Genomic DNA, 21,949 nt, shown 5'->3' with positions numbered 1-21,949 from the left:
TCTGCAGGGGTGATGGGCCAAGGGAGGACCTGGGGGGAGCTTTGCTTATCCCCCCTAAAGGACCTTGCTGCTATGGCTGATCTTAGCTGCTGCCTTAAATGAGGGACCCACTTTCTCGCTGAGCTGCCTGCCTTTCCGCACCCACCGCCCCACTCCTAGTATCAGAAATGTTTCTCTTGCCTAAAAATTGCAAATAAATCTATTTAACTAGATGAGCAGTGTGTGTGTGTGTGTGTGTATCTAAAGTCCATGTCTCTGCCCTGGGCCCGCACCGTGTCTCCTTCACAGAGGCAGAAAACCCACCCAAGGTTTGCAATCACTGCAACAGGTAACTGCCAAAATCAGCGGCTGTTGACCCAAAGGGGTCTGGCCCTGGGCGCCTCCTTGCTTTTCCGAGGTCGTCTGCCGTCCTGGGCCTTCTCAGGCGGCCACACTACGTCCTGGGGGGGGGGGCTGTATCTTCCAGGGGGAGCTGGCTGGCAGCATCATTTTATGGAAGAGGCAGCCTGGCAAGCTGCGCTGCCTTGCTCAACTGGCAGCAGACGGGGCGGGTGGGTGTCTAGCTTCGGCGATTCTGTCGAGCAAGGAAAGGGTTTGCAGCCCGGGCAGTAGCCGCTCCGTGGGGAGGAAGGCCGGTGGCAGGAGCCCGGAGCCGCCCTTCCTGCGCCTCGTCGGGGCCTGGGAGCGCCCATGCGTCGGCGGCCTCCTCCTCTCGCCTTCCTGCGCCCGCCCGGGAGGCCGGAGCCGCCAAGGCAGCCGCGGCCAGGCCGGAGGCGGGACCCGTCTTCTCCCCCCGCCCCGCCGTGCTCAAGGAAAAAGAGGCCTGCAGGCTCCAGCGCCGCCGCTTCCTTCTCGGCTCGGTTCCTGACGCTCCCCGGTTGCGGCGGGGGCTGCCGGCCGGGTCCGGGCGACCCTCTCCCTCCTGCAGCAGCAGCGGCGAGTGCCGCCTGCTCCGCCGTCCGCGCAGGATGGATCAGTCGGTGCCCATCCAGGAATCGCTCTCGGCGGGGGAGACCTGCCTGGTCGTATCCTTTGGGGGCCGCCCCGGGAAGGACCCAGTGGGAGGGCGGGCAGTGTGGGGCGGGGGTCGCTCGCCACTCCGGCACTTTCCGGCCCCTTCCTTGACCTCCGGATGCAGGCAGTGCAGGGGCTCCTGGCTGGTGGGGAGAGCCGGCTGCTGGGCCTGGTGGAGAGCCACGGCAAAGCCATGTAAGTCCGCCGCGCCCGGCAGGTGGGACAGGTGAGACAGGTGAGGGCAGGAGCTGGGCGTGGAATGGAGGAGGCGGGTCTCTTCCTTCCTCCCCGCCCCTCCGCGCGGCTGCGGCTGCGGCTGCTGCTCCTCCTTTCCCGGCTCCTCAGTCTCGCGCGGCCCCGGAGAGGAGCAGGTTCCCGGGAGCGAGCGGAAGGGGGCGCTGGGGATCCCAGGAGGGGGCCGGGGGAGGTTGGCTGCAGTGGGAGGAGAGGGACAGCAGCATCTCCGGGGAGCTGAGACGTGGTGGGCGAGGTGCTGGGGCCACGATCCTGGTCTCTGATGGGGAGGGCGCGGGGTCTCCCGGTTCTGTCTCCGCAGGATCTGCCTGTACAGCCACCGGCGCATGGCCATCACCGCCGAGGACGTGCGCCTGGAGAAGGTCCTGCTCCTGCAGGAAGGCTTTGCCGTGGAAGAAGGTGAGGAGCAGCTCTCCTTCCTGCCTTATTGACTTTGCCACATTCCTCTGCAGGGAAGGCTCAGCTGCCTCCTCTCCCCCCACCCCCACCCCCACCCCCGCGACTCGGGGCACATGAAATGATTCCCGTTTTCCCACTTGAGTAGGAGGAATCCAGGACGAATAATCCCCCAAAGAGCCAGGTAGTGGATGCACTCTTTGGGGAACGTTGTCACCCGTGTTTCTGTCCCTTGGCCACCCCCACCCCCAGATAATGAATTGACCAGGCCTTATGGGGGGAGCTTAGGGGAACCCCTTTGGTGGCATTTGTATGTTTTTAGCTTTCTGTATTTTATCTGCGTTGCTTTAATTTGTGTAAGCCGCCTTGAGTCCTGGGCTAGGAAGAAGGCAGGATACAAATAAATAAAATAATAAAAACAATTTCTCCTTTGACAGTCACCGGGGAGAATGACCTGCACATTGTAGGTAAGCTTCTGCTGTGGTTCTTGTAAACAATGATTCCCCAGAAGTGTGATGGTGCCTGCCCTTCACTTCTTGGATTGCTTCACTCACTCCCTGGCAAGCAGAGCTGTGAGCATGTTCTCCACACTACACAAATAACCATACTGTTGTACCTGGGAAATGCTACAGCATTCACTGACTGGGCAAAACGCAGGCCCAAGCCAGCCAGTTCCCACTGAGATGAGCTCCTCTGCTTGCTTCGTTCTGCTTCCACTAAGTCTTTGTTTATTTAATTTCTCTCTCCCTTCCCGCCTCCTGCCTTCCTCCTCCTGCCCCACCCTCTCTGAATTCTGAAACTTCACCAGCCACACACTTCAAAGCCAATCTCTGTAACCCATGTGGGCTGAAATATTGCTTTTTGAAAGATTAAAACTTGCCTTGTTTTTGTGTACTAGGCACACATGTGGAGCTTTGCCTGAAGCTGCTGCCACTGATCCCCACTGCTGCATCCATATGTATATTGTTCATTTTATAAGTGTGCATGGTGCCCTTCAATACAGATATTTCCATGGTCACTTATGGGGAATGAGAATGATGCAGCCATTGGCTTCTGGGTAGCTTTAGCTGTGCCCAGGTTTGTCCATGCTGCTGCATGGTGGGGCAGCAATAGGAGTGCTCCTGCAGCTTTTTCTCCAGAAATGCTTCTCCCACAAAGTTGTTCATGCTGCTCTCCTCTCTCTCCTATAGGCTCTGATGTCACTGTCCAGATCATCTCAAGTGACACCAACTTGCTAGTGCAGCTGCCTTTTGGTTCCCAGACACAGACTTTCTTGACAGAGGTCAGGAAGCGCTGCAGCCCAGCAGGTACCAGACTCTGCTGCTGATGGGAGGGCCTCGAAGTTTGGGTTACATTTGATTTTGCAAAGGACTGGAGTGGGGGTCAGTGTTGAAATCCTGAGGCTTGTATGGGAGCTTGCCACAGTGACCAATTCTTTAAAAGGCTTCAAACCACCATATACCGTACTTGATTGCCACTGATGCGTTCCAGTGCTGCATTTCATGATAAGAAATATGGTCTGGGATTCCAAGCCCTGGGCTTCCCTTGGTCACAGAGTTTGGCAAGGTTAGAGGAGCCTATGTTGTGCAAGTAGTCTAACAACCCACTGAGGAACAACTGGAAGTATCTTGGTCCCTGCTGCTGGCAAGGAGGTTGTGACCATAAAACCCTATATGGCTTGTGTCCAGGCTATCTGGAGGACTGACTCTCCCCAAATTATCCTGCCTGCGCTTTGAGATCTCCTAGGAAAGCCTTTCTCTCAGTCTCACAACTTTCACAGGCATGCTTGGTGAGGACATGAGAGAGGGCCTTCTTAGTGGTTGCTCCCAGATAGTGGAACTCCCTTTCACAAGAGGCTAGCTTTCCGTTAGCCAGCAGTCAAAAACTTTTTTGTTTTGACAGGCCTTTGGCCACTAACTGGCTGTTGTGGTAGGGTTTCTGAGCGGTGGTGTGTGTGTGTGTGTGGTTGTGTGGTTTTAAATGGTTTTAAGTGGTTACAGTGCTGTTTGTAATAGGGTTAGTTTTTAATTTCTGTATTGATTGTGCTTAGTTATACCATATTTGTTTTAATTTATGCTGTGAGCTGCCATGGGTCCTGCATGGGGAGTATAAGTCAAAATATAAAATAAACAATTAAATCCTCTGCCTGTGAGAGGATGACCTGGAGAGAGCAAGTGAGCAAGATGCATTTGTCATGGTGGGACAGATCCGGTGCTTACTTGCTAGTGCAATGGGGCCTCCACTGGACTCGAAACCCCCTCTCCTGTGTCACTCTAGGTCAGGATGGCAATAAGACAGCAGCAGACACTTAAGACAACAAGAAGGAAGAATCCAAACTCTTCCTATGTGCTGTTGTAGTTGAGTGGAAAGACTAACCAGAAAGAGAGCCTCCGAAATATATCCCAGTGCAGCACAGTGGGTCATTCTACCCCCCTCCCTCCATTAATGGGGTCCTCCTTCTACCTAATTTATTAATTTCATAAAATTTACACACTGCTTGATTGCAAACAACCTAAAAGCGGTTTACAAAAAACAACAACAACCCAGGATAATATTATAAATAGGAAGCATTAAGAACAATAATTTAAGACTTAATAGAAGTAAAAATAACTATAAACAAAAACAGATTCAAACTCACATCAGGTTCATAAATATCTGGGTAGACTAGTTTAAACAGAAATGTTTTTAGCAGGTGCTGAAAATAGTAGGGTGAAGGCGCCTGCCTGATATCCATAGGCAGCGAGTTCCAGAGTGTAGGTGCTGCCACACTAAAATACTGAATTCTTACAAATGTGGAACGGGTATTATTATGAGGCATCTGTAATAGTGCCAGTTCTGCAGATTGGAGCAGTTGACTGGGTGAACAGGAGGTAAGGCAATCTCATAGGTAAACTGGTCCCAAGGTGATAAGGACCTTATATCCTAATAATAACCCATTGAACTTAACCTTGAACTTATGCCTTAAGTGACTGCCCCCTTTCCTGCCCAGAAGTCCAAGGGGCTGCCACTTTCCTCTCCCACATCCATCAATCTCTCTCCCCCACCCCTGCTTACCCAAAAACCTTAGCCTTGTCACTCCCAACTGCGGTGAAGCTCAAGCGCACTTGATAGGACTCTTTTAGCCTTTCTTCCCTCACCCCTTAATGCTCCGCCAGCGGGACAGACGCGGGAGTAGAGCTGCTGGCACGACCAGTATTATGTATGGCGGGTCGTCAGCGCACACGGAGCTTCCCAAAGCATGAGGGGGCCGGTCCGCTTGCAATGCCCATTGTGATGATCATGACCATCAACGATTGAATCAAGGCATTTTTAGCCGCGGCAGCGCGAGGCGAGGGAGTCCGCATCTTGCCAATCCTCCTGTGGGGGCGCTGCTGAGCTCCGCTGGGCTGATCTGGATCCGCTCCACCCTCGGGCGGGGGCGTTTCTGGAGGCGAACCCCACTGTGATTGGCTGAGCCGAGCGAAGGGTGTGGCCTGGTGGGCAGCCGCTCCTGGGATTCAGACCGGGCGATGTGCGCTTCTTGGCTGCTGCGCGCAGGTAGGAAGAGGCGCGCGCTGAGGACTAGGCGCTTGATCGCGACTCGGGAGGAAGAGATGGCCCGCCGTTGCTTGCGGTGGCCGGCCGGCCGGCTGGCTAGCCTACTGGCGGGAAGCTCCTTGGAGCCGGGGGTTCTCCAGACTGTGCCCTACCTCGCAGGGCCGTTGTGAGGGAGGCAGGGCCGCCGCCACTTGCATCGCCTGGAGAGGCGGCAGCAGGTCCCGCCCATACTAGAGCCCGGTTAAGGGAAGGAAGATGCTGGGCCCCTTCCCCGACGCGCGCTGCAGCCCTAGGCCAGCCCTGCAGGTGCTGGCTGGGCGGGGGCAGCCGCGAGGCGCGCCCTCTTCCTGCTGCTCCGGGCTGCCCGCCTTTTCCTCGGCTGGCGCTTCTTCCGCGCAGGCAACTACTCAGGAGGAGGAGGAGGATTTCACCCTTGTATATTGGCTGCATTTTCCACACACCCAAAGCGGCTTTTGCCCTGCCTGGAGGGATGGAGAGAGCCGGGCTCCTCTGCAGGGAGGAGTCGGGAGAGATCCGTTGGCCCAGCGGCAGGAAATCCTTTGGCGGCAGACAGCCGCCTGCCCGCCTCGGGTCCCTGGTTGCTCCTGCAGCAGCAGCAGCAGCAGCACCTGCTGGTTTCCTGGCTGGGAGCCCATTCTTCCTGCGGGGAAAATGCTCTCTGGGCGCGGTGGGCTTCAGGGCTAAGGGGTCTCCCCCCCTCCAACACTTTCCTTCTCTGCCCGAGCAGCCCCCACCTGCTGCCTGGCGATGCTCCATGTGGAGGCAGGAAGCTCTTTGCAATGTTGCAATTTCAAGGCTCTTTTCCCCAGGCCCAGGCACGGCTGGCTTCAGGCTTTCCTGGTGGGTGGGGGTGGTGCAATCCCCCACCCCACCCGATGCTCTTGCCTGGCTTGGGCTTGTCTGCAAGGGCAGCAGCGGTTGGGCTGCTTCTGGCCTCAGAGAAGTTCGGCTGGTTTCTCTCCCTCCACCCCAGTGCCTCTTCCTTTCGTCATCCTGCAGAAAGTGGATTACCAACAGGAGCGGATGTTGCTGTTTAAGCCAAAAGAATATAGAGATGTTGAAAGTGGAGCTTACTCACAAACACTTATCTGAAAGAAAATACTTTACAGACAGTATTCCTCATTTTGGACACTGGGATGTTGGGATTTAGGAGGGAGCTTAGCCTGCATTTAAAAAATGTTCAGGGTTCCTAAAGCATTAATCAGAACTCAGTTTCAAATATTCAAACTTCTGAAGTTTTAAGGTTAGCTAAATTGTGACTGGTTGCACTTCTTTTTCAGTACCCTGGAAGAGCCCCCCCTCCCCAGTATGTGGATCCATTGGTTCCTTGAGCTTTGAAATATGACTTAAAAACAAAAATACAGCACCATCAAAAGCTCAGTCTCTAGGAATGTAAGAGATTGTGTGTGGTTGGTGTGTCCTTGTGCTATTTGTGGACTCAACCTCCCCCCCCCCATGCTGCTGAATCACTTTAGATGTTTCTGGCTTTGCTCAGGCAGGCTTATCTGGTGCAGAGAGGGTTGCAAAATGGGCAGCTTTGCCTGCACCCCGTGATTTTAATACTCTACTTCTGGCCTGGAAGAAACATAATGTGAAAAACTGCTAATAACACCATTGGCATTCGGATAATCTGCTAATAACACCGTTGGCATCTGTCTGTCTCGGGAGCTGATGGAGGGGTGTGCTTTTGCAGGTGAAGTCAAAGACCACTTGTAATTAAGTAGTCTAAAAACCCAGTAACGTGAAGCACAGATGACATTGTCGTTTCTCTGGGGCACGTGATTGTCCTGCTGCCTGCTTTTCAGACTAGTAAGGGGTGAGAGAAAAGGTGGCTTTTGTGTAGGACCAGAACATTAATCCCTTGGAGAAGGCAGGAGAAGGAATTTGAATCTGGGAGGCTGCCATTGACTATGCTGGATCCTCTTCCCTAGCCCACAGGGCTCGCTGCTTCTGCTCTCATTGTGGCCCATGGCTCTGATCTGTGCTAAAAGACAGCTTCCTTGCTTGCTTGCTTTCCTCCCAAGTTCTCCCTCTTGCTATGTTCATCTTTTTCCGCTTGGCCATCCCTGAGACCAACTGTGAGGAGCGCAGCATTCTGGCAGCCTGCCCTTCCCCCCACCCCAAGGAATGGTGTAGCCGAGATAAGGAGGAGCCTCCTCCTTCTCTGAGAGTCAGCCTTGGGCAGGCTGAGATTTCCCAGGCACTGGTCAGAGACAGACAGCTTTCATGGGCTTCCTTTTGCTTCTAGGAGTTGCTGGGAATGAGCACCCAAAGCAGAAAGGGAAACAGCCACCAGCTATGAACCAGATGGGCAGCACAAGTGGTGCCAGTCCTGCTGCCACCGCCCCCAAGTAAGTTGAACATGACAGCCACAGCCAGCCTTGGAAACATGTAACGTAATGGGGTCAGAGTGCCTCTGTGCCTTTTGCTTCTAGGATTGCCGGGCTTGGATTGCAGTTCAGAGAGTGTCTTTTTCTCAGGCAGACTTCCAAAAGTTAACAGGAGCAGAACCTCCCTGAAATTTCTTTTACTATCCCTTCCCTCTCTCTTTATAGCAGTGGTTCCCAAACCTTATCTGGCCACTGGCCCCTTGGTTCTATAAAAGGCATTATTCAGAATAGTGGTTTGCATGACCCACTAAGGAAGATAATAACATAATAATAGCACACAGTAACAATTGCATATTTATTCATAATCCAATTACAGTGGTACCTCGGGTTACATACGCTTCAGGTTACAGGTGCTTCAAGTTGCAGACTCTGCTAACCCAGAAATAGTACCTCGGGTTAAGAACTTTGCTTCAGGATGAGAACAGAAATCGTGCTCCAGCGGCACGGCGGCAGCAGGAGGCCCCATTTGCTAAAGTGGTGCTTCAGGTTAAGAACAGTTTCAGGTTCAGAACGGACCTCTGGAACGAATTAAGTACTTAACCCGAGGTACCACTGTAGAACTAATTGGTTTAATTCAACAAAATGAATGAACTGGATCTAGTGTTACCAACTTTTCTAAGTCTGATAGTCATTTGTACCTGCAGCACTCCTCCTCCCCCCGCCTCTTAGTACCCCCTATACAGGGAATCCCACAGCCCCTCAGAGGGCACCACTGTTTTAAAGAGTAACCTGCCTGACACGTACTATAACAATTTGGAAGCCAAGGACAACCCCTACCGTGTGCTTGTGCAAGGCTCCCAAATTTGGAGCTGGGCCACTCCAAAGTGCCAGATAAGACCCTGTATCTAATGGGGCAGTCCTCACCTGTCCTCTTGCAGACCTGTAAGGGGGGCAGTGGTCCTGTCTTGAGGATGCAACACTTGTAAGTGTAGAACAAAGTGGCTTTTCCTTCTGGCACTGACTTGGCAGTGAGGGGGAGGCATATGGGCTAGTGTTGCAGCCTCACTCTGGCCCTCCTTGTGCCAGCGTGGGGCTCCTGGCTCCTCTTTGCTTTCTGCCAATAGCAACAACACCTGAAATAAACCAGCCCCTGCCCCCTGCCCCCTTCCCCAATCTTCCTCCTTCCCTCTGCCCTTTCCTCTCATTTCCAGGCCCAACAAGCCCAAGAATGACATCACCAGCGAGATGGTCCGGTCCTCCAGTGTGCTGGTGTCAGAGGAGATGCGGGGCTTGTCCATGCAGACCTTTGGGCTGAGAGACACCATCATCAAGTCTCAGCTCCTGCAGAAGGAGGACGAGTACACATACCTCCAGGGCTTCAAGTAAGGGTGATTCTGAGAGCAATGCCAGGTGTGTGTGGCAAAGGCAGCTCCACGCTTCCCCTAGGGGGATTCCTTGAATGACGCTGAGCCTTTTCCACCACAAATGCACAAGCCCCTTGGCTATTTGCCTACTAGATTTATTTATTTATTGCATTCATACTCCACCTTTTTCTCCGGTGAGCTCAAGGTGGGATAGGTGCATGTTTCTCCCCTTCCTCATTTAATCCCCACAATGACCTTGTGGGGTAGGGTTTGCTGAGAAGCAGTGACTGGCCCCCAAGGTCTCAGTTTCATAGCTGAGAGGGGATTCAAACCCTGGTTTCCCAGGTACTAGAACAACACTTTAATCATTGCGCTATGCCGGCTCTCACTTGGGTGGGTGGGCCTGGGTGTAGAAATGGCAATGGGGTTCCTCCTCCTCCTGTGCTGGTGGGGCAGAGGTGGTTGGCAAGACCCGGAGCAAGATTTTGTGTGTTTCCTGGCAGGTTTTTCGTGGGCACGTACAACGTGAACGGCCAGTCGCCCAAGGAGACTCTCCAGCCCTGGCTGAGCCACGATGCTGAGCCCCCAGACATTTATTGTGTGGGGTACGTGTGGGGTGCTTCTTATCCATTTATTGTTATGTTTCTCGTCCACCTCTTATCTCTTCCAAGGAGCGAAAGTAACATGCATGGGTCATCCCCTCCTCATTCTGTCTGTACATCAGCCATGCGAGGTAGGCGAGCCTGAGAGGCAGTGACTCACTCTCAGGTCACCCGGTGAGCTGGGTGGGAGGGATTTGCACCTGCCATCCCCTCCTGCCCTGGTCCTCCTCCTCCTCCTCCTCCTCCTCTTGATTAGCATTGCCCACTTGGATACACGTGTGTGAGCACTTGAACACTTGGATGCCATCTGGTTTAATTGACCCTTCATCTTTCCGCTTCACTAGGAAGAGGAGGTCTCTTGCTCCTGCAGTGCCTCACGGCCACAGGGGGCAGTGTTGGCCACCAACCTAGACTGCTTTAAAAGAGGATTGGACAAATTCATGGAGAGGGTTACCGATGGCTATTAGCTTACAATGGCTATGCTCTGCCTCCAGAGTTGGACGCAGCAGTGCTTCTGAATATCATTTGCTGGAAACCACAGGAGGAGAAAGTGCTGTTCTCGTGCTCTATTCCTGCTTGAGGACTTTCCATGAGGGCATCTGGTTGGCCGCTGTGAAAAGAGGATGCTGGACTCTATGGGCCATTGACCTGATCCAGCAGGTCCTTCTTGGGTTCTTCTCCATGGAGGGAGGGTATGCCCCTAGCTCATGGTTTGCTCTCTTGAATGCAGCTTCCAGGAGCTTGACCTGAGCAAAGAGGCCTTTTTCTTCAACGACACGCCAAAAGAAGAGGAATGGTTCAAAGCTGTGACCGAGAGCCTTCACCCGGAGGCCAAGTATGCCAAGGTGAGCTGGCTTCGGCTGCCGAGAGGGCCCAGTGACCCCCTCTTTCTCCCTGAGGCTCTTCTGCCCCTTCATGCAGCCCTCTCTGTGTGTGTTTGGGGGCGGGATGTTCTGCAGAAGAGGTTAATGGCAGGGGTTGGAGACAAGGGGACTCTGCTTCCCTGTGAAAAAGGGGCCTTCTGCAAGGACGGGGGGGGGGAGGGGGGGGAGAAGGCAATTCCATTCTCCTTCCAGGGCAATGTGGACAGCAGCCAGTGAGGTCACACCTGGCATATTGGCAAGCTGGAACGTTAGCAGAGGGCAACCAATAAAGGGCATGGAAAACAAGCCTGATGAGGAACAGTTGAGGATGTTTAACCTGGAGAAGAGGAGACTGGGAGGTGATATAAGAGCCATCTTCAAATATCTGGAGGGCTGTCACATGGAGGATGGAGAAAACTTGTTTTCTGCTGCTCTGGGGGTAGGACACGAACCAGTGGACTCAAATAACAACAAAGGAGGTTTCGACTAAACATTAGGAAGGACTTTGATAGTAAGGTGGTGGAGTCTCCTTTATTGGAGGTTTTAAAGCAGAAGTTGAATGGCCATCTGCTGGGGATTCCTAAGCTGTGATTCCTGCATTGCAGGGGTGTGAACTAAATGGCTCCAAGAGGTCATTTCTCTACAGACCTATTATTCTATAGCCTTTGTGTCTTTGTTTCCCTGGTTAACATGCAGGTAAAGCTTATTCGGCTTGTTGGGATCCTGATGCTATTCTACGTCAGGACTGAGCTCGCTGTGCATGTTTCTGAGGTGGAGGCTGAGACGGTTGGCACGGGCATCATGGGGAGGATGGTGAGTATTCATCACCCTCAAACTGGGGGTGGGCAGGGGAGAGTCTGCTGTTGCCATTCTGGGGCCACCCAGACCTCTCTCTCTGAGAGCCTTGCAGGGTGGTGCCCCCTCATCCTTTCTGGGGTGTGATGAGGCTGCTGTGGGCTGCCTGTTAATATTCAGGTTTTACTGCCGTCACCAGCATCTCATCTACTCTTGCAGGAGATGGACATGAGGGGGCCTCTGGGCTTTGTTTGGCCTGGGTACCAGGCTCCCCTGCAGAACATGGGCTGCATCTGGACCCTCAAAAGGTTTTGAGAGGTTCCAACTCAACCCCACCCCCACATTTTGCCAAACTTTTTAAAAAAACGTTTTTTAAAAAGTTGTTACTATTATTGCATTTACTATACAGTGGTACCTCGGGTTAAGAACTTAATTCGTTCTGGAGGTCCGTTCTTAACCTGAAACTGTTCTTAACCTGAAGCACCACTTTAGCTAATGTGTCCTCCTGCTGCCACCACACCACTGGAGCACGATTTCTGTTCTCATCCTGAAGCAAAGTTCTTAACCTGAGGTACTATTTCTGGGTTAGCAGAGTCTGTAACCTGAAGCGTCTGTAACCTGAGGTACCACTGTACCATTTTTCTGCAAAGAGTTCAGTGTGGTGTGTACACTTCTCTTTTACAGCCCTGTGAGGTAGGTTAGGCTGAGAGGCAGTGACTGGCCCAAAGTCATCCAATAGAATTTGTGGCTGAGCGGGGATTCAAACCCTGGTTTCTCCCTGATACTAGTCTGACACTATAACCACTCTCACTCTGCACTATCTGCTCCTGTGGGTCCTCTGCAATGATTCTGTGATGCCCAAAAGTTTTTGTGAGTCACCAAAATTTCTCCTTTAATTAAAACTTGGCCATGCCCACTATTACATAGTTTCGCTTTAGCCCCTTGGCCCCCAAAAGGTTAGCCACCCCCTGCTTTGTAGGCCCTCTCTTTGCACCTTCCTGCTTGCTTCAGAGAGGTCTTGGCTGGTTGCTTTGGAGTCTGTTCTGCCTGCTCCTTCCATAGAAGGCAGGGAATAGAGTCGCCACCTTCACTCTCTCTCCCGGCTTCTCTTCTGCTGCGAATGAAGGGCAACAAGGGGGGAGTGGCCATCCGCTTCCGGTTCCACAACACCACCATCTGCTTCGTGAATGCCCACCTGGCAGCCCACACCGAGGAGTACGAGCGCCGGAACCAGGACTTCCGTGATATCTGTGGACGCATGCAGTTCTGCCCGCCAGAGCCAGGCCTCCCACCCCTCACCATTGGCAAGCATGAGTAAGTGGGGGCAGGGGGAGGGAAGCAAGTGGGAAAGAATCCAGCCTCTTCTGTGAAGTTGTGGAGCAAATATGGAGACTTGGCTTTATGGGTTTGAGAATAATAATAATAATTTTATTATTTGTACCCCACCAATCTGAACTGTGTATTTTGTTGTTGTCTTATGGTATGTTTCCTCAGGGCCTTGTCTCTTCTCTTCACCCCCAACTCACCCCATTTCCCTAATTTTTAATATTTGTTTGGCTTCACGTAAATTTGATTCTATTTCCTACCGTTTCTTTCTTTTTTAAAAATGAAAAGCAGTTTGGGGAGTGGCTGCTTAACCCCATTCCTTCCTGCTATTTTCCTTTTCAAAGTACAACCCCACCTCATTTTGCATGGTGTCTTTCTCCCATGAAGGAGGGCACTTTGGATGGAGAAACAGCTGGAAGGAAAGGGATTCAGCAACAGCAGCTCTCCCTCCTTGTGCTCATAGACTTCTATAGTTGCTTCTCATTTGCTTTTGGAAAAAGCCTCCCCCAGGAGACAGTTGCATGTATCTGCTGTGTAGTTTGGTTGTTCTGCTTATTTCATCAGCCAAGACAGTTTGCCAGTGATGGGAGTCCTCTGGACTACAGTTCCCATCATCCCTGACCTTGGCTGTACTAGTGGGATTTGGAATCCAACTGGAGGGCTACAAAGCAGCTCTCTTTGCCAGGACTGTAGTCTGCTGCCTGTCTTCCACCTTCTAGCTATGTGAGGTGGCTTCAAGTCTAGGACTTGTGTGAAGGATCATCTGTTTCCCAGACCTTCTGGTGGTCACTGATTTGCTTCCAAGTTAGTAGGAGGAACTAGGAAGGTTGTGGGTGGGCAAGGAGCTGGGAACATCTCTTCATTTGCTGGGTTGACACTGTGCATCTTGGGGTTACGTGGCTGGGAATAGGAGCTGTGAAGAGCCTCAAGGGTGCTGGAGCCATTTCCTTACACCAGCGCCTCCCTTGCAGTGTGGTCTTGTGGCTGGGAGACTTGAACTACAGGCTGGAGGAGCAGGATGTGGAGCAGGTGAAGAAGCTGGTGGAGGCCCACGATTTCGCCACCCTTTATCAGCATGACCAAGTATGTGAGCGAGCTTTCGGTAGGCAGGCGAGATCTGCCTTCCAACAAGGGTCAACCTTCCAAAGAGAGAGTGCAGAGCTCTTGCAGCATTCATGGGCAGGTGTTGGGGGAATGCTGCTCTGTTGCTGCAGCTAGTTCCAGAAAGTGGCTAGGAATGGCTGGGGAATCTTTCAACTACAAGAGTCCCATTACTTCTCCTTTGAATAAATGTTTTCATTCAATTTTTGAGAAATCTGTAAGCAAATTTAACAAAACACAACTGGACTGTTATTCCATCAAGACTGAAAACAGTCCCAGTGAGTTCCAAAGGAGCCTTAAGACATGTAGCATAACCAATCAACTATTTTGCTCTACTAAGTCAGGAGTTCTAATGGATATGGTTGGCCTGCATCAGGAGGCAGGATTTGCTGCAAGAAAGCAGGAAGGGAGGCGTGGAAATTCCCGAGGGAGGCTTGGGTTCGAAAGATGCTTTGCTGCTCAGTTTCACCTCTCCGCTCTTTCCTTCTCAGCTGAAAAAGCAGATGGAGGCCAAGGCAGTCTTTGAAGGCTTCCTGGAGGGAGAGATTTCCTTCCAGCCAACGTACAAATACAACACTGGGTCTGATGATTGGGACACCAGGTAGGCTTGTCAGGAGCGCCACAGCCATTTTGGGTGCTCTGTTCTTTGCATGTCACCATCTCTAACAGGGAAGTGGTGATGGTCCAGAACAGCCAGAGGCTTCTCTTGTGTAGATGCTTCTCTGTAGCATCTGCACAAGACTAGACCAAAAAAACCACACGCGTGCAAAGCCATTTTAACCTGTGAGCTTCTGTTTGGTTTTTTTGTTTTTTAACATCCAGTTAGTAGCTCTTAGAATGCTGCTTTGGAGAAACACCCCCTGAAATATGCAAGCTGGTGATGGCCCCACCTCAGAGGGCTTACAAACTGAGGGAAACACAAAGCAAAATGTTCCTCTTGGCTTAATGCCAGGAAGGGGATGTGGCAGCCCTTCCCACCATTTTGAAAGCTGCCACTTTTGGTTAGTACAGTGGTACCTTGGGTTACAGACACTTCATGTTACAGACTCCGCTAACCCAGAAAAAATACCTTGGGTTAAGAACTTTGCTTTAGGAAGAGAACAGAAATTGCGCCGGTGGCGGTGCTGTGGCAGCGGGAGGCCCCATTAGCTAAAGTGGTGCTTCAGGTTAAGAACAGTTTCAGGTTAAGAACAGACCTCCAGAACGAATTAAGTTCTTAACCCGAGCTACCACTGTAGGTGGACTTCAAAATGGCATGAAAGGGTGTATTTTACTGGATGCATCCCACGACGTGGGAAAAGTCATCTCTGTTTAGAAAGAGGCCTTGGAGATTTCTAGTGCAGAAAGACTGCAGATCTAAAAATAAGCAACTATGAACTTTCGGTTACCTTTTATTACATGTTACTGTTATTTTTATGAGATGTTATTTTTTGTGGTTGTATTTTTAAACTAAGGTTTTTTTTAAAGTTTTTAATGTTGTATTTTAAATTGTTGCAGTCCGCACTGAGATTTTGGAGTGAAGGGTGGGTAATAAATTAAACAACAACAACAACAATGTCCCTGGACTTAGGAAGCTAACCTCTCCTGATACAGTTTACAGCAGCCTTGTAATTTTATTTGGCAGTTACATAATTCCCTTTTGGGAGGTTTCCACCGGGTGCACTGTTCTCTTTCCAGGCTCATCCCATGTGGCTCTTAAGCCTGGGGCCAGTCCACTCACACTCTCCAGAGCAGCTGAATTAATAGAACAGGAACATCCATGTGTAGTATGGGGAAGCTAATGGAGCAATGTGGACCACCATTCCTAGGACATCTCTAGAAACCGTCCCTGCAGACTTCAATTGTGGGATGCCAGTGACTCCTACATCTCAGAAGATGGCAAGGCTTTGTTCTTGGGTTAAAAACAGCTGGTACACCCAGAGCAAAACATTCCTCCACATAATAGATCACCACTCCATAGAAAACTAGCCTATTGGGGAGAAGGCTAAGCTGGAACCAGCATGTCTGATATGCTAGTTTTCTTCTGGCAGGGACTCCTTTGGTTTTGGGTATGGAGTGACTGAGGTCTCCCATATCTCAGGGTATTGCAGACGCTGTCTGCTGTTTCCACAGTCTTCGTGTGCTCTCCTCCTGACAGAGCAACAGCAGAATGGACAAGAGCTTCCGCGCCAAGTCTGGTAGCCGAAATGACCGTTCTTCTCCTTGCTTTGCCTCCCATGCAGTGAGAAATGCCGCACGCCAGCCTGGTGTGACCGGATCCTGTGGAGAGGGAAGAATATCTCTCAGCTGAGCTACCGGAGCCACATGGCCTTGAGGGGCAGCGACCACAAGCCAGTCAGTGCCATCTTTGACATTGGGGTAGGTATCCGCCTCCTTCAAGCCCGGCTGGTGTGAGAGCCTGGGGAGGGCTCCCATCACTCTGGCTCCCTCCGTTTTGCCACCCTCTCCTTCTCTTCTACAGAATCATAGAGTTGGAAGGGCACTCCAAGGGTCATCCAGTCCAACCCAGAATCCCAGCAACCTTGGCTAGCTCTGAAGCTGGCCAGACACTGTGCTGCACAAGCAAATGCTGCATCTTCCACCTTCACCCCTCCCTTGCAAAAAATCAAATCAAATCTTGGGCCTCCTTTCTGTAGGTCTTTCCTGGGCACCTACCACATGGTGCCCCATGGGATGCGTTTGACAGCCAGCTTCCTCTGGAGCTTGTGTGTTGGGTGCTTAGTTAATATGGCAGGTGATGCTGAGGACTCCTGGGAGGGGGAACCTCCTCCCCTCTGTCTCTCCCCACTTCTCCCCCCAGTGACCCTTCTGCTGCTGCATGTTCCATTCAGGTGAAAGTGGTGGATAAGGAGCTCTACCGCAGATCCTTCGAAGACATAGTGCGCTCCTTGGACAAGATGGAGAACGCCAGCATCCCGTCGGTCACCCTCTCCAAGAGGGAGGTAGGATCTGCTGCTGCTGCTGCCCTGGCCAGTGGGCAGCATCAAGAGGCTTGCTTCTGGAGATACAGCCCCACTGGGCTTGCTGGCTCAAGGCCACGTATGGGGTACTGCAAGCTCGTGGCATCCCACAGAACGAGCTTCCCAGCAGACCTCTTTCCCAAGCTTGCCGCTGGGACCTGGATGTTCAGTGGAGCTTGGAGTCAAGCCCTTGGTTCATATAATTGTAGAGTTTGAAGGGACCTCAAGGGTAATTTAGGGTCCAACCTCTGGCATGCAGGAATCACAGCTACAGAATCCCTGACAGCTGTCTGTCTGACCTCTGTTGGAAACCCCCCAATGAAGGAGAGTGCACCACCTTCTGAAGGACTCTGTTGCACTGCCGAATGGCTCTTACCCTCAGAAAGATTTTCCTAAACTCTAATTGGAATCCCCTTCCTTGTCACTTGAGTCCATTGGTTCAGGTCCTCCCCTCTGGAGCAGGAGAAAACAAGCTTGCTCCATCTTCCACGGAGACAGCTCTTCAGTTATTTGAAGAAGGCTTTCCTATCTCCCCTCAGTCTCTTCTCCAGGCTACATATGCACAACTCCCCTTTCCCTTCCCACCCTTCTCCTCTGTGTTTGTGGTTCTTTCCCCACCCACAGTTCCTCTTCAAGGATGTGAAGTACATGCAGCTCCAGATGGCATCCTTCACCATCCACAATGGGCCCGTTCCTTGCCAGTTTGAGTTCATCAACAAGCTGGATGAAGAGGCTTACTGCAAGCCATGGCTGATGGCAAACCCCAACAAGGGCTTCCTGTTACCTGGTGAGCTGGGAGGTCACTGTCATTTCATTGGGTTTTACCACTCTTCCGGCCTGATCTTCCCTCTGGGTGACAGCCACAGATTGCTCTTGGCCAGCCCAACCTGCTTCAGCATCCTCTGGCTGTGTGCACCTGATCCATCCAAGGCCCTCCAAATATGCTCAGTTTGATTCAAGCTTCAGACAAATAGCCACAGTTGCTCACAAATTAAAATATCACTTCATTGATCTGGAGAACAGCCATGTTTTTAGCAAAAACAGAAAAAGTCCAGCAAAAAATTAAAGACAGATTTATTGCGACACAAAGTACCTTTTGCATTTCACCAGCTGTCAGGGCAGGGAGGGCTCTGGGTGTCCATGAGCAGACTCTGTCAATGCCTCATCCAGGGATCCAGACAGTCTTCTGCCTGCAGCTCTTTGGACTCACAAAGCAGCCACCTCTCCCCTTTTCTTGGAGATGTTGTCAAGTGAGCAGCTCCAGGCCCCTCAGTTTGCATTTATTTATTTGCATTTATACCCCGCCTTTTTCTCCAAGGAGCTCTAGAGTGCTGTATATGGTTTTCTCCCCTTCCTCATTTAATCCCCACAGCAACAACCCTGTGAGGTGGGCTGGGCTGATTGGCTCAAGGTCGCTGGGTGAAATTGGTGGCCAAGTGGAGAGTCAAACCTTGGTCTCTCCCAAGTCCTAGTCCAGCGTTCTAACCACTACACCACACTAGCTCTCAGTTTATCCTTTGATGCCTTTGACTCTGTGGATCCTGGTGTGTGTTGACAGTGGGGCTGGGTGAGCATTTTGTGGGTTTGCTCTGGAATGTTTCTTTCAACAGAAGCTTGCTCATCTTCCATCAGGGACCTTCCTTGTAGGGATCCATCTTTCCTCCTCTTTCTCCCCACCCCACAAACTACATGTGGTTGTGAGATGCTTTGAGGCTCGGTGTTGTCAAACTGTCCATCTTCCTTCTCCCTGAAGATGCCGAGGTGACGGTCGAGTTGGAATTGTTTGTGAACAAGTCAACAGCAACGCGCTTGAACTCTGGAGAGGACCAGCTGGAGGACATCCTGGTGCTGCACCTCGACCGGGGCAAAGATTACTTCTTGCCCGTGTCAGGGAACTACCTGCCCAGCTGCTTCGGGTGCCCCCTGCAGACCCTGTGCCACATGAGGGAGCCCATCCAAGAGATGTCGCCAGAGGCCATCAGGAAGCTAGTGAGTTCTTATGGCCAACCAAGTCTGCTGCCCTTCATCCCAAAGACATTTTGGGGGAGTTGGCTTGGGAGAAGGATTGCAGACTAGGTGACTCTTTGGGGACCATCCAACTCTGCTTCATGTGCAATGCTGCTTTGCAGAGGATGCTGCCTTAGACTACACAGTCCTTCCAATCCAGGACACTGACTGGCTATGGCTCTTCAGGCAGGGGGGCATTCCATGTCCTACCTGGAGATGCCATTGGGAATTGAGCTTTGGAGTCTTCTGCATATAGAGCAGGTGCTCTACCACTGGGATTATGGCCTTTCCCCAACCCTGTTGCTCCCTTCCAGGTTCTGCTGCCATTGTGGTCAAGTGATGATGATGCCTCCTGGCCCGAGAAGCCCTTGGACATTCCTAAGGAGTTGTGGATGATGGTTGACCACCTGTACCGCAATGCTTGCCAGCAGGTTAGAAGGATGCCGCTGGACCTGAACTTCCTTTTGTGTGCTTGGCCTTGTTATGGGAAGAGGGAAGGATAGGAGCTTAGCTTTGGCAAAGCCCAGCAGGGGCAGGAGTGCTCATTAAATGCTGGGGAACGAACTGTATCTATGGTGCTTGCTAACTAACAAGGGGGCTTCTACACTGTTTGTGCCCTGGAGTTTGGCTGCATTGGGTTCATTGTGCCCTTGGCATGTGTGATTGTATTCATGGGTGCAGCTCCACAGGAAGGCACTTCCAGCAGATCTAGCAAAGTGAAACTGATCTCTTTTTTTGCCTTCTTTGCCTTTTACTGTGGCTGCTCACGTTTGCAGGAGGACCTCTTCCAGCAGCCGGGCCTGAGGGTCGAGTTTGAACAGATCCGTGATTGCCTGGACACAGGGATGATGGATACGCTCAGTATCCTTGGAGGAAGTGTGTTTGAAAGTGGGACTGGCATTATCTTTCTCTCTCCCACCCCTTGTAATTCAGCACAGTACAACTGCATATTATGCACGATTTCAACCATATGCAGTTGAAGGCAGGCTGGTTGAAATTCTACAAGCTAAATGCAAGCAAGGCAGAGGGCTTAAATGCTCTTGCCACGCTGGGAAAGCCTTCTAGTGTTTCTGGAACGTAACCCCTGCATAAGAGGCAATTGTACTGCATTCCCTTGTGGAGTCTGCTGATTCTCTCTGCAAAGTACAGTGGTACCTCTGGATGCGAACGGGATCCGTTCCAGAGCCCCGTTCGCATCCTGAAGCGAACGCAACGTGCGTCTGCGTGTGCATGGGTTGCGATTCGCCGCTTCCAGGTGACGTCATTTTGAGCGTCTGCGCGAGCGGCAAAACCTGGAAGTAATGCGTTCCGTTACTTCTGGGTCGCCGTGGAGCGTAACCTGAAAACGCTCAACCTGAAGCTACTTCAACCCAAGGTATGACTGCATGTTTACCCCCTCCCTCCCTTAGCAGTTCAACCAACCCGATCCCCACCCCAGCTACCTATGAACTGGGTTTCTGTGCCAGATGAGGCAAACATTTCTCCCCCTGTGAATACCTTATTGCAGCTAGTTGTCAACTTGCATTTTTTTACTGCCTCTGTGGTTGTGCGGCCCCCTACGCTGGGGCCTCCTTATGGATGAGTGGGCTTTCCCAGTGTCTCAGCATTGCAGCTGGCACTGGCCTCATCTTGGCGACTGCCTGTTCCTTAAACATCACTGGCCAGATGGCAGCAACCACTCGGTGGCGGAAGCTTTGCTGCTCTTCTTGGAGAGTCTCCCTGAGCCGGTCATCTGCTACACGCTGTACGACAAGTGCTTGGAGGCTGCTGACAGCCATGTGCTGAGCAATCAGGTGAGCCAGTAGAGGCCGGCTGCCAAAATGGGAGACATGTAACGCCAAGAGGCTGCCTGGTCCCTTGGTGGGGGAAGTGTGTTTGCATGCCTGCGACAGCTTCCTTCTTTGTTGTTCCCAGGTGGTTTCCACGCTGCCCAAGTGTCATAAAAACGTCTTCAGTTATCTGATAGCATTTCTGCGGGAACTACTGCAGCACTCTGTGAAAAACCACTTGGATGTGAATATTCTTGGTAAGAAGTGATCCTTGATTTGGTGGATGATCCTAGGATGAGTGAACTGGGATAAACGGGGTCGTGACCTTTTTGATTTAAATGTTTTAGCATGTCACACACCTGACAGGAATGCAGCTCATTTAACTATGCCCTAGAGCAGCTTGTTTCAAAACATAGGTTGAGCCAAGTGGAGGTGGTGAGTTGGCATCTCAACTCCTGTGCATTTAATTATTCAGGACACCGTGCCAAAAAACTATCAGCTGGTGCGGTGGGCCTTGAGAAGGGCAGTCATCCCCCTTGATAGCTCCTTACATGGAACTCAGATGCTATTTATGTATGCAAACACTAATGGATTTTTTTTATCATGTTTCCTGTGCAGGTAGCATATTTGGGGGGCTACTGCTCCGTCCCCCTCCTGGTCACACCAAGCCAGGCATTGCCGAGAAGCGGAAATCTCAGCAATTCATCCAGCAGTTCCTCTTGCGGGAAGAGATCACACTGTGAAGGCCGAGGACTAGTAACTATAGGCAGGGCTTGTGTAAAAAATAGTTTTGTATATTCAGAAAATTAGATTTTGCAGTAATTGTGGTTTTTTTTTAAAAAAATGTAAAGACATGTACATACTTTTTAATTCTGGAGCACAGGTCAGGTGGGAAGAAGCAGCTGCTACTGTGTTAGCAGCACTATAAAGCACAGTGAGTTTTTATATTAAACCAGCAGTCAGTCTGCACACTAGATTTTGTCATGAATTGTGACAAAACAATGTCCTCCTTTATCTGCCATTGCCTTAATGCTTAATCTTTGATAACCTAAATCAGCTACTTTTATAAGCAAAAAATGTAACATAAATATAATTAAACATTTTAACTTATTAACGTCCATGCTGCTTGCTCTCATTTTTAATCCAAGGAGGTGTCTGGCTTGGCAGCAGCAACACCTGAAGGGCGCCTTTGGGATCTTAACATAAGAGCATAGAATCTGCTGCATCAGGCAATGGCCCATCATGAGCATAGCCATCATGGCTAGTAGGTTTCGATAGCCCTCTGTTGGATAGAAATCAGGAGTGTGCACAAAGCTGGCTTAAAGCTAAATCTCTGGCCATTCAAATGCCACACTGGCTTCATGTCTAGTTCATGGCACTTGCTGGGAGCCTGGTTCAAGACTGGAGGGAGTCTGTTGATTCTCTGAATGGGGTTGGAGGCCCAGGACTGTGATTACATTTTGTGTTCTTACAAGGTGACTGGCAACAATGTTTGATGCTGTAACTGCAGGGGAAGTTCTCACTTCCTCCTTTTCAGTCCTGCCTTCCTCCTCTTAGTGGTCTTACCCTCTGGGCCTCCTAGCCTAGAAAGTTTCCTGTGCCCCTCTAA

At 51.3% G+C, this 21,949-nt stretch overlaps 1 protein-coding gene across 6 annotated transcripts; it reads left to right on the top strand.

Annotated features, from left to right (window-relative positions):
* Window positions 1-478: 478 nt before the first annotated feature.
* On the top strand, window positions 479-21,458 carry INPP5B (inositol polyphosphate-5-phosphatase B). 6 transcript variants are annotated; one of them, XM_079988372.1, is made up of 22 exons: window positions 479-1,025; window positions 1,139-1,240; window positions 1,571-1,668; window positions 2,103-2,132; window positions 2,856-2,972; window positions 7,472-7,574; window positions 8,765-8,935; window positions 9,421-9,522; window positions 10,250-10,364; window positions 11,079-11,195; window positions 12,304-12,491; window positions 13,475-13,586; window positions 14,096-14,205; window positions 15,827-15,962; window positions 16,436-16,546; window positions 17,189-17,351; window positions 18,318-18,553; window positions 18,886-19,002; window positions 19,348-19,432; window positions 20,237-20,364; window positions 20,486-20,597; window positions 20,959-21,458. In XM_079988372.1, exons 1-22 carry the CDS (start codon window positions 691-693, stop codon window positions 21,081-21,083), a joined length of 2,913 nt encoding a protein of 970 aa, XP_079844498.1. In that variant the 5' UTR covers window positions 479-690; the 3' UTR covers window positions 21,084-21,458. The 6 variants fall into 6 exon arrangements, with proteins under 6 accessions (XP_079844498.1, XP_079844499.1, XP_079844500.1 ...); XM_079988374.1 differs by having other exon boundaries at window positions 856-1,025; window positions 1,139-1,209; XM_079988373.1 differs by lacking the exon at window positions 2,103-2,132.
* Window positions 21,459-21,949: the final 491 nt, after the last annotated feature.

Source organism: Podarcis cretensis (assembly GCF_951804945.1).
Source record: "Podarcis cretensis genome assembly, chromosome: 8".
In the NCBI taxonomy this organism is placed as follows: domain Eukaryota; kingdom Metazoa; phylum Chordata; class Lepidosauria; order Squamata; family Lacertidae; genus Podarcis; species Podarcis cretensis.
The sequence above is the reverse complement of the archived record's forward strand: the minus strand, read 5'-3'. Positions and strand labels throughout refer to the sequence as shown.

What these genes read in the sequence shown, in the direction of transcription:
- INPP5B (XM_079988372.1), top strand. Translation starts at nt 691, where the DNA reads ATGCGTCGGCGGCCTCCTCCTCTCGCCTTCCTGCGCCCGCCCGGGAGG. An exon ending in CGGGCATCATGGGGAGGATG is followed by an intron (nt 11,196 to 12,303) that starts GTGAGTATTCAT and finishes CTGCGAATGAAG; the next exon opens with GGCAACAAGGGGGGAGTGGC. An exon ending in CTTGGATGTGAATATTCTTG is followed by an intron (nt 20,598 to 20,958) that starts GTAAGAAGTGAT and finishes TTTCCTGTGCAG; the next exon opens with GTAGCATATTTGGGGGGCTA.